Source organism: Miscanthus floridulus, chromosome 5, assembly GCF_019320115.1.
Source record: "Miscanthus floridulus cultivar M001 chromosome 5, ASM1932011v1, whole genome shotgun sequence".
In the NCBI taxonomy this organism is placed as follows: Eukaryota; Viridiplantae; Streptophyta; class Magnoliopsida; order Poales; family Poaceae; genus Miscanthus; species Miscanthus floridulus.
The window spans coordinates 132,753,747-132,765,816 of record NC_089584.1 but is presented as its reverse complement, the minus strand read 5'-3'; the positions used below and the strand labels follow the sequence as shown (position 1 = coordinate 132,765,816).

Sequence of the window (12,070 nt, the reverse complement as noted above, 5' to 3'; positions counted from 1 at the left end):
AAATGCAGTTGGGAATGTTATGATGGTCAAGCTAAGTTCTTGGATGAACTGAAGAAGAGGCAAGTAATTGCACGGAAGAGGGGATATGGACCTGACTACGTCAACCTATTCGTTAAACATCACAAAGAAAAGATGCGTGAGTTTGCTAGACAGCGTGGTATTTGTAACCCGATCGATGTTAGGCTTAACAAATGGGGATTGGAGAGGCGGACGACGTTAGAGGAGGAGAGGGCAAGGAATGAGGCAAGGGAGGAGACAAGAGTACAGATGCATGTCTTGAACGAGCATGTTGCTACATTATGTGCCAGTGAGTGCTTGAAAACCTTTTTTCGTTGCCTGGTTTTAAATGTAATATTATCGAGTTGCTAACTGATTGCATTTTATACATCAAGGGATTGGTTGCAGCGGGGAACATGCTACAGAGGTGGCTCGTGCAAGGTATGAGGAGAAGAAGTTAGATGCCCATAGATCACGAGCTGGTTGCACCATTCAATCACCGATTGTGCTGTGTGATGATGGAGACAAGGATAAGGATGACACTGGCAGACTGAGTGAGCTCATTGCTCTAGTAGAGGCGGGCATACAGGTGTAGAAGGCTGAGGACGACACAGGCAGACTGAGCGAGCTCATCTCTCTAGCAGAGGTGGACATTCAGGCGTAGGAGGCTGACGACGACACTGGTAGACTGAGCGAGCTCATCGCTCTAGCAGAGGCGGGCTTACAGGCAGAGGAGGATGACGACGTGTTCTTCACTCAGGCCGCAGCGGCCACAGACGAAGCGGATGCCGCTTACTACAAGCGACAGGCAGGTCAGAGCAACGCAGTTGAGCTTAGCCACAGCAACAGGGTTGTAGTAGAGGACTGGTACTCGGATGATGAGTTGCTTACTCAGTACGTTTTAGATTGAGGATTTGGAAGTGCATTTGCCCCTTTGTCTACTATCGGCACTTAGTTATACTATTAATATGTTGTGTAATGTGACATAGTATCGAACTTTTCATTATGTGGTTGTTTTCATTATCAATGGTCTTAATATTCCGCTTAATGATACAGACTTATTTCCATTTGAACACGTGCTGCAAAAAACAGTTAACGACATACGACATTATAGAAATCAACACACGAAACACATTAAATGACATGTGACTATAGGTACCAAATCTGGGTACATAGTTTTCTTTGACTAAACCTAACATGCCTTAGGTAATTAAACCATGCCTTCGGTAATTAAACCTAACATGCCTTAGGTAATTCAACCTAGGGTTCTCTACAAGAAAAACATAAAGTCATCCTAGTAGTGTGGCCACATAGCAAATTGTGTTGCACCTTCTCCATAGTAGCCTCCCGTTGTTGGTGGTGATGGTGGCTGGGGTGATGGGGGAGACCCTTTTTTCTTGTGGTTAGGGCAGGTGCAATATGGATCATTGCAGAGTGCCTCCTGTGAATCGGCACCATTGTTGTTGTTGTCCTATTCGTCGTCCTTGTAACCGCTGCTAACTTCCCTTTCTAGATCGAAGATACGGTCTTGTAGGTAGTAGATGTACTCCGCATGCGGATAAATAGGTCGAGGATCGACCCACCTACTAAACCCACAGTTTTCTTCGACCAAGGAAGACTACAAAAAGTATGTCGTGTAAGTGATATACAAGACAAACATATTGAAGAAACAAATAGTAATAGAAATTACCCATGCTCGTGGGCATTTGAAGAAACGACGACCTCCATCTATTCCCTCGGTGAACATCTGCACTAGGCAGTCCTCACCATGCATGCATTTTGGCCACTCTTCTTTCCTTTCATCGTATCCTGTCAGTGGTGCCTCTTTGGTGAAATCACTTTTGCTCTCCACTGGAAACCTCTCATAAAGAGCTTCCTCAAAGAAATCGGGACCGAGAGGACCCTCCCACCCCCAGGTAGTTTTCTTCCCCTTTCCTCTCCCTCTGGACGACCCTCCAGACATTGGTACTACAACGAAAGCAAATGCTGAGGAGTGTTCTTCTTCCTTATTGTTTGTGTGAATGAGAGGGAGTGAGTGGTTATTTATAGGTTGAGAGGAGGAATGGAGGCCTGTCAATGTGCCATGTCAGCGATCCGTGTGCCGCTTTACCTCAGCCCTTGGATCAAACAGTCATAAGATGGATGGTGGAGATAGAGTTTAGTTGTGCTTCCTTGCATGTTGTCCTTGCATCTGAGAGGTCTATATCAGTGATGTGATAATTCGATGCTGTCCGTGTATCTGAAAAGTCTATGTTTATTCTCTGAAAAGCATAGATTCGTTCACTGTTGCTTGGTAATCCTAGATTCTTGTACACAGCGTATGTACAAATATTCCTGGATTATAAACGTAATAAATTTATAGTTAATCTGTGTACTACATTTGTGCCTTTGTACAAGTATAGTATGATTAGGCGAGGCCGGCGGTGGAGGGGGCAAGGCGGGGCGAGGCCGAGGCCGCCGGTGGAGACAAATGCGAGGGACGGCGGTGGAGGGCGTGGCGGCTCGGCGCTGCAGCCAACCAACGGGCAACAGCGCGAGGGCATGGCGGCGCGGTGCGGGCTCGGGCGAGGGAGCGGAGGCAGCGGCGCGGTGCGGGCTCGGCCGCCGGAGCAGCAGCGGCTCGGGTAGGCGGAGCTGCAGCGGCGCGGGCGCGGCTCGGACGGGCCCGGCGCGGCGTGGGCAGGCGCGGGCGGGCGCGCACGGGCGCGCGCGGCACGGCGCGCGCGGGCGGCGCGGCATGGCGCGCGCGGCGCGGGCGGGCGCGGGCGCGGTCGGGCGCGCGCGGGCGTGGGTGCGGCGGTGGAGCAGCGACGGCTGGCTAGGGCGCGGAGATGGGGAAGAAGATGGTAGATGTTTAGGCCGAGCTCGGCGCCATTCAGACTTGCGCCGAGCTCGGCGCCAAGATCTACGGCGCCGAACTCGGCGCCAGAGTGGCTGACGCCGAGCCCCTGGCAGGCCATTTGCCCGTGCCCAGGACCTCGGCGCCAGTCACCGTGGCGCCGAGCTCGGCGCCACTCACTCTGGCGCCGAGCCAAGGATCTATTTCTGAAATTGTTTGCGCCAGGGGTCTATTTGAGAAAAACTTTTGAAAAAAGAACCAAATAATAAAAAATTCGGCCGAGGCACCACCTCGACGACGACGACGTGCTCACATAGAGTTGAACGAGCGGTGATCGATCGAGTTGACTGTGCAACATACAAGTGCTTTTATGTCCTCCGGTACGACTGGTACGAGTGTGCTCAGTCCCTCGCCGGTCATGCATCTTACTCTAGCTCTAGCAGTATTTTTAGGTCCTTGATGATGAATATACACGCTACTAAGGCCTATTGATCGGTTCACGTAGAAACGCACGCGATTCTTAGTGCCATAAAAGGACCGTACTAGGAACCAGCTGGACTCCGGAGCATATATACTGCGATGGCTGCCAATTAGTACCGGTAAATTGACCCTCTAAAACCACATGTATGGCTCTCTCGATCTGCAGTAGATGACAATTTTGCAGAGTTCTGTTTACTTAGTGCGTTAACGACACAACACGTCCCGCACAACTATAGATGTTAGGTTCCCATGAGGTAGATGTCACTTATCTTATCTCCGATCATCTCTAAACCACAACTCTCGCGCGCAACTGAATTGTTTACGGCGATCGAGTGCAATTTGGTTCTGACGGCAAGCTCCTCCATGATATCTTGCGCTGTTGATCGCCACCAATTCGCCATGAGTGTTGCACCCATTGCTTCTTGGATCATGGGCCAGCGGTTTGTTCGTCATCCCTGATCTCTCTGGGATCCAAACCCATGTGCCTGCGGCCCTAGCTAGCTAGCAATGGCCCCTGTTTTCTGTAGATGAGAGATTCAGAGGGGAGCTCCCAACGTTGATCGGTCATTACTGTCTCAGATCGGACGGACGAGCAGTGGATGCCAAGCATAAGATGCAAAGGGAGGCGGACCGGACGCATGCACACATATGCCATGCATCTAGAGCTCTAGCTCCTACGCTATCCGTCGTGAGGAGGCGTTGACCCTGTAAAATATTCCGCGCACGGGTAGTGCAGTGTGATCAGCCAGCGCTGGTCCCGATCTGCCTTGGTCAACCAAATTCTTTCTAGTATTCTTCTTCCCCATACCGTTTTATTTCCTCGAGATCTTTTATTGATAACTGCAAAAAATGTATACTCGTATTTAAATATAATTATGTGTGATTCTTCTTGTAATTTTGTTAGGCGATGTATTTGTTCTTTGTGAGGACATACTTTATATTCCTCGAAAAAAAAGGGACGTACTTTAGATACATAGTATCACCATCTGTCCTAAATTATAGTATGTTTTGATTTTTTTAGGTATGTAACTTTTGTTATGCACTTAGATATGGCATGCGTTTAGATATAGAATAAAAGTTGTGTGACTAAAAATGCCAGAACAGAGGCGGTAGCCGAGAGGCACAGTGAATCTGTAAGCGACCATATAGTCAAATGCAACCGAAGATGTTGACTGTTGAAACATTTTTCATTTATATATGCACATAGGACCCTAGGAGTATGCACGCAAGGTCTGCCAATCAAGATAGTTACTCTTATCTTTTGGTAATGGTAGGCATTAACAACTCTGTAATGGACAACTAAACGTTCACTAATTCAACAGGGCACATGCCGCGATTGGTGAATTATACTACTGCTACAGTGCCGCCCATTATTGTCGTTCATATGAAGTCCAGTATGTCAGCCAATTGCTACGAGGTTGTAATAGTGAATGACTGTATTACTGGCAGATCTAGCTGGCAGCTACAGTGTTTTTATTACTTTATCTAAAAAATATGAAAATGTAGTGTACCTTATTGATCTTTTTCTAATCTACCAGCAGGATTATGCTCACTAGCAACTGAATGAACACTTCGACTAAGTTCCCGTCTGGTGGACCTGTAGGAGTTGTCTTTTATCTTTCTTCAAAATGAACAAGGAAGTTGTGTAGCCTCTTATTTCGCTGGCTATGCTTTCGTTGCGCGTTATACTAAGGAGCCAGAGCGGTTTGAAGTCATACCAAACCAGTCCTCGGCTCGATCGCACTACCGGACTTAGTGGCTTAGCTAAAGGCCCTAGCCCGATCGCACTACCGGACTCAGTGGCTTTGCTGAGTGCTAGGGGCACTCGGCAAAGCCTAATTTGTACTCGTCAAAGGCTTTGCCGAGTGCTGCACTCGGCAAAGGACACTCGGCAAAAAATGTTTCGGGCAAATGTGTCTTTGCCGAATGTTTTTTGTCGGGCTCTCGGCAAAGCCTTTGCCGAGTGACACTCGGCAAAGTTGGAACCGAGAAAAAACCCCCAAAAAATGGGAAAAATAGAAATTTTTTTAATCGGTGGAGGCCCCCACCCGCCCATCTCCGGCATTTTTCGCATAAAATTCACAGCAACGCGACCGACGGAATTCGAACCCGCGACCTCCCCTGCGAGGGAACCTCCTCTACCACTACACTACACTGTCACTTATGTCTGGATTCCGTTTTAGTTCCTAACATATTATACTAAACCGAGTGTAAATTACTTGTTTGAGGCCCTAAACGAATTCAAATAAAAAAGTTGTAAACTACAAAGTTTCATAACTTTTTGAGATCTACACTTTTAGTTTAGGAAGTTTTTCCATCCGAGGTCGTTTACAAAATTTGAATTTTAAAATTCAAACGCAGTTTTGCATGACAAGATGATTTCAAATCAAAAAGTTGCCAACTACAATGTTTCATAACTTTTCAAGATCTACAGAGTTTATTTTGGTTGTTTTTCCATCCGAGGTCGTTTGAAAAGTTCGAATTTTAAAATTTTGAAATTCAAACACAGTTTTACACGACAAGATGATTTCAAATAAAAAAGTTGCCAATTACAAAGTTTCATAACTTTTCGAGATATACAAAGTTTATTTTGGTTGTTTAGTCATCTGTTCATCCGACATGGTCGTTCTAACATTGTTCACAAATCTTATATATCTCTCTTGTAGTTTCATAAACTACAAGAGAGATATGTTAGATTTGTAAATAAATTTACTTTCACTTTGTCATATGAAGAAAAGACCAAAACAAACATTGTACATCTTGATGAGTTATACAGCTTTGTAGTTGAAAACTTTTTTATTTGAATTAATTTACTGCTTCAAAATGTGCTTTGAAATTTTCTTTGCCGAGTGTAAAAAAAACACTCGGTAAAGAGCTTCTTTGCCGAGTGTCAAAAAAAAACACTCGGCAAAGAAGCTTCTTTGCCGAGTGTCAAAAAAAAACACTCGGCAAAGAGCTTCTTTACCGAGTGTCAAAAAAAAAAAACACTCGGCAAAGGCATCTTTGCCGAGTGCCCGAAAAACAACACTTGGCAAACCACTTGGCACTCGACAAAGAGCCGGTCTCTGGTAGTGTCGGCTGGGGCTGGCTGGCCAGCCCCCTCACATGGATACTATTTACATGAACCAACCAGCAGTATTTCTCTCTCACATAAACGAACCAGCAACGATACGAACTAGCCAACCGAACAGGCTGAATGCTACTACAATACGCATACGAAACGCAGTAAGCTAGACAATTGCTAAGTTGTTGTAGTAGTAGTAGTGAAGGGCTTTGTGTATCCTTGGTTGATCAAGCGGCTACAATAAATTTTTATTACTTTATCTAAAGGAATATGAAGTGCAGTGTAGCTTACTGATCTTTTTCAAATCTGCCCAAGCAGGAATATTCTTACTAGTATAGCTACTGAATGAACAGCTGGACTAACTACTAAGTACTGCCTTTAAATTACGTTAACCGTGGATCATAAAAAACACTTGTAGATTATTGATGAAATAGGAGTAGTAAATAGAAATAAAAGAAGTCATCATGAAGGTGAATTGGATGGTTCTGTAGAAGCAATTCTCTAACAATTTAGGCAATGGCAGCTACTCCTCCCCTCTCAGTTGATCACACTGCTTTTGTTTGACTAACCGTTTTGGACGAGCAGACGGGAGACAAGGGACACATGCCCTGTTCAATACTTGGGATGCAAGGTATTATTTGCTTCGGAAGTTAATAAACCTACTCCTCTCCTAACTAGTATAACCAAGTCCATTCGCACAGTGTGATGATTCTGACCAAGACTCCAAGCGAATCAGTTTGCCATCCATATGCTTTGCAATTCCAGTTTTCGTCAGTAAATGGTACTATCAAAATTCCTGCAGGTTCTCTAGCATTTCCGGTAAGCAGTGAGCATTTTCAACTTTCATGCTATGCATTCATCAACGACCACATTCATGTAAAAACTGCAGATTGTGAATAAACTCTGCACTGGCGCAGTAGAAAGACTGATGCTAGTAACACCATGTTATGAGATATATACTTATAGAGACTAGTATTTCCAAACTTCATTATTGCATTGCCTCGATCTATCTCACAAGTATACCGAATCCTTAATTCAATTACATGAGCGACTTGTCCCGCACTGTACCTCTCTTCGAAACATACATATCTATCTATCTATATATATATATATATTTCTTCCAAACCGAATTGAATGAAAGAAAAGAAAAGAGAAAAATGTAGGAAACCAATCACAAGAACAACATCAAATTAGCAAAAAGAAGAAGAATTTTGATCATGCGTATGTGTAGTTACGGCATGTAGAGAGCCTCCAATCCTTGGCAATCCACGCTCCAATCATGATCAGTCCCGCTAATCATTCCCTCGTGAAGGCTCAGGGCGTCGCCAGGGAACGAATCCAACGAGTCATACTTGGCGTCCTCTAACATCGACAAGCCTGGCACGATCGAACACCACGACGACGAGAGGTTGCCGACGACGTCGTCCGTGGGCAACCCTAGCGATTCGAAGCAGCTCTGATCCATGGCGAAGTTGAGCTCGCCGAACGCAGCTTGCATGCTCACGTCAGTGCACAGCATGGTGGTTGCGGTGGTAGTACTAGCCGTACTCGAGGGGCCAGTGCTGCTCACTGGCCCGCCTGACCACTCACCCAACCCGTCGTGGCACGGATCGAACTGCAGCGGCGCCAGAACGGTAGGGCTCAGATCGCTGGACGCGCTGAACGTGTCGAACGCCTCGTCGACCTGCCCTGCCGACTCCGGCGTCACGGCACTGACACCTTCCTCCGCCGGCGGGTGGTTGAGAAACTTGGCGTACAGCATTGCGAGATCAATGGTGGAGCCATCGGCAGCAGCGGGCACGCCGCCGGGCATCGCCTGGCCAGCTGGGTTCGACGGGTTGCCGACCATGCCTTCCAGGACCATGTCCGGCCGGACAGGGCCCGGGAACCGGTGGCCGAACGCCGCATCGCGGCCGCCGCCGCTCACCATGGAGTCCGCCGCCGACCGCAAGGACGACTTGCCCCGTCGGTTCTTCCGGCACCCGCCGCCTTCGGGAACGTTCCGGAGGGAGCCGCCCTTGGTCCAGTAGCGGCGGCAGCCCTTGCAGAAGTAGCGCGGCTGGCTGAGGCTGTAGTTGTTGTAGTAGCAGAACTTGGTGTTGGGCGAGTCGCAGCGCGGGCAGTTGGGCGCCGCCTCGCCGCCCTGCTTGTACCGCCGGTCCACCAGCAGCGACGGCGGTGGCCCCGGCGCATACGGCAGCATGGCCTCGTGGTGTGAAGAGAACATGTTAGCTAGCTAGACCACCACGTACGCGGTGGTGGTCAGAGCTGGAGCTTGGAGCGAGCAGCTGGGAGGATCTTCGCCAAGAATGTTGTGATGTGAGAGGGATCGTCGGAGGTGACCTTGGAGACGCCAGAGATTCGATGAGAGATGGAGGTGGGGCGATCGAGGGCGAGAGGGAGAGGAGGTGGTGGGGGTTTTATACGGTGGTCGTAGCTCTGGCGGGGAGCTTTTCCTGGCCCAGCTCCAGCCGTGCATGTGCATGTGAGTTTACCCCCGAGTCGAAGTGACGAGATGAGGCGGCTACGGGCCTGCTAGGCGTGGTCGGTGTGGCGGAGCCGTACGTTGCGCCCAAGTGACCCGGGCCGGAGCGGAACACGGGAGCGCGCGCGCACCGGCCGCACGGTGCTGTGCTGCGGTGGCCCGGGGCTCACGTGGCGGCGCCACGCACTGGCGTGCCATGTGAAATCCTAGGCGCCTCCGGACTGGTGGGGTGCGGGGGAAGCAAATCCCTCGGGATCGCCTACGACTTTGTTATTGGTTCCCCGAGGGAGAGCCCGCCCGTCGGCCCTTCGACTTCGACGGGTACGCTGCTGTGGGGAGCGCGGGATCTGCTCCCACACACGGTTAATCCCCCGGGACGCAACGCCATGCGCTGCCCGGTCGACTCGTGTGCTGGCGCATAGGGCAGTGTGCCGCGGGTGGCCACTGCACTCGCATACTCGCTGGACTGTGCGGGTCAATTCTTACCCGTCTTCTGATCAGCGATTCCTAGTGACACTTTTGCCGTATAGGATTAATTGCTACTGTCGTAGCTAGGAAGGATCGGAGACAGAGCAGAAGTACATGCATGGTGCTTTCATCTGATGCACGTAATTAATCGGTGGTTTTCAATAGGCCAGGGAGTATTAGATACCATGCCATGTTTAGTTCGCCCAATTCAGCGCCGGCAAATTACTGATGAGCACTGCAGTGTACTGTAGCGTTTCGTTTGTATTTGGTAATAATTGTCCAAACATTGACTAATTAGGCTCAAAACGTTCGTCTCGCAAAGTACAACTAAACTGTGCAATTAGTTTTTGATTTCGTCAACATTTAGTACTTCATGCATGTACCACAAGTTTGATGTGACAGGAAATCTTCTTTTTGCATAGTGTCAAAGTTTGGATTTTAGTGGACTACCCGGTCATTATTACGCTGAGGTAGACCCGAGCTTCGAAACTTATGCATGATGTAGAGTAGAAAGAACAGGAGCAGGATCGATGATGTGCTTTAACAGGAGCAGACAGTTACGTGCGCTGCCGATCGCCTGGCGCCCGGCGAGGCCGTACGTCGGCGGGGCCTGCAGCTAGCCCTGATACAGTAACCTGATACCACGACACGGCATCTAACAAGGGAAGGCTGCCGCGTACGCGCACAGTGCAGAGCGAGCGAGCGCGACGTGACAACTCACTGCTGCTCCGATCGATCCGCTGCGATCGTTTCCTGGTGATGGTTTGGTACACGTACGGTGCACCCAACCGGCGCGCGGCACCGTGCCGGCCGTGTCCTGATCCTGAGTCCTCGCGGCGGGCGTGGCTCGCGCACGCCCGCGCACACGGCTCTGACAGGTGAATGTGCGCACCCGTGGTCCGTGGGGCGTCGACCGATCGCCGGGTGGCCACCGTGCGGGTCTCGGCAAGCCACTTGCTGCCGCGCTGCCCAGGCCCGTGCATTTACCCGGCCGGGCCCGTGGCCTTTTGTTGCCTTGCAGTTGCAGCAGGTCGCCTCTGCTTTCGATGGGGATAGCCGGGACAGTACATTCCAACCCCACAGTACATTTTGGATGGACAGTCCCGGTCGCCGGCCGGCTGTGCGCATGGAAAAACCGCGGCCAGTCCCCATGTGGCTCCGTGAGGTACACTAACCGCCACGCGATCCATCCCATCTCCCTCCAGCAGGTCCTAATCATGCGCCATTAAGGGCGTAAACCGAACCATAAACTCCAAATTTGACTTGCTTGTGCGTGCGAGCAAGCCTGCTAGCTCTCTGGCTAGCCGCTAGCTAGCTAGCTCTGGGACTGGGTCACTGGGATGGGAGTGTGACAAGTCGACAAGGCCAAAGGGAGCCGGGGTTCGCAGCCAGAAATCCAGAAGCTAGTGCGTTTCGTCCTGCTCTGTGCTGTCTAGCCGTAACCCGCAAGCACGCGAATTAATACTGGCGGATCCGTCGATCCATCGGCCTCGCACGACGAGAATGGATTGCTTGCACGGCCTCCGGCGGCCGTGCTATCATTGGGGGCCGCGCACTGTTACGGCTCGTGTACCGTGTCCCTGCGATGTGATGTGAACGCCGCGCGCGCGCTAGCTGCTCTCTGATCTGTGCTCTCCTCTCTGACGGTGACGCTGCCGGGATCGCGCTGCGACGACCCAGCGACGTACTGGCACGGTGGACAGGGATCGAGACTGGATCCTTCCAAACTTCGCATGTCATGATCGAACTGGTATATATGTTTATACTGTACACTGTACCATTCTGGCTGGATAGCACTTGATGATGATATACCGAATGCAAAGTTGCATTGGTGCAGAACTGTAGTATATTGTGTGTGCATCGAGTACTGGGGGTATAAGGACCACTTACCAAATACGTACTGATTTAGTTTCGTTTTGGTGCACTCGTGTCATACTGCAGAAGTCGCAGTGATGCATTTCCCGGAAGAATGATGGAATTACTATAAGCTGCTTTCTGTCTTTTTTTATAAAAAAAGGAAAGAAAGAGATTAATAAGCTGCGTTCTCATTAGTAGCAGTCATCCGTTCTCATGAGTACAAGCAATTCCCTGAACTACACAAAACGGTGATGATCGTAGGCTACGGCAATAGAAAAAACTGTGATGTACGCACTGATTGAATTGGTAATCCTGGGCCAGATCAGCTCAAAAGGGAAGTGTTCGTGCAGTCGACAGAAAGTGGAATGTTCTGTTCCGGGGAAGAAGCGTACCCAAGGACGCGCCAACAACAGTACTGTGGCCTAGGAGATTTCAGTCCGTTCATACTGCTAAAACATTGCCGAACGGTCGATGCACTACATACAATGTCTGGCACACACGACATGAATTATCCTAAGCAAACTTACCTTGCAGGTTTTAAGTTGCAACAACATTCTATCAGTGCGATCATGGTATATTCTTTAGCACATCACGTGGGTGACGATTTAGTCTTCGATTGTGCACACAGAGCACTAGACTCTCCTTTAATTTGTTTTGGCACAAACCAAAGATGGATTTATAATTATTAGTAATTACATTTTTAGCCTAATAATTGCAAGTTAATAGAATAAAAAGTAAAAAAAACACAGCACATGAATTGGCGACAGGCGACGAATCTACATAGGAGTGATATACTAACTTCATTGATTGTCTGACAGGCAGCAGAGTACATATACACAGGACTAACGATGTTGTTCGTTCAATCGTGCTGCCGTCAGGT

The 12,070-nt window shown here is 49.2% G+C and overlaps 1 protein-coding gene across 1 annotated transcript; it reads right to left on the bottom strand.

Annotated features, from left to right (window-relative positions):
- Positions 1-7,389: 7,389 nt before the first annotated feature.
- Positions 7,390-8,781, bottom strand: LOC136453662 (uncharacterized). Its single transcript, XM_066454225.1, has one exon. It carries the CDS (start codon positions 8,605-8,607, stop codon positions 7,612-7,614), a length of 996 nt encoding a protein of 331 aa, XP_066310322.1. The 5' UTR covers positions 8,608-8,781; the 3' UTR covers positions 7,390-7,611.
- Positions 8,782-12,070: the final 3,289 nt, after the last annotated feature.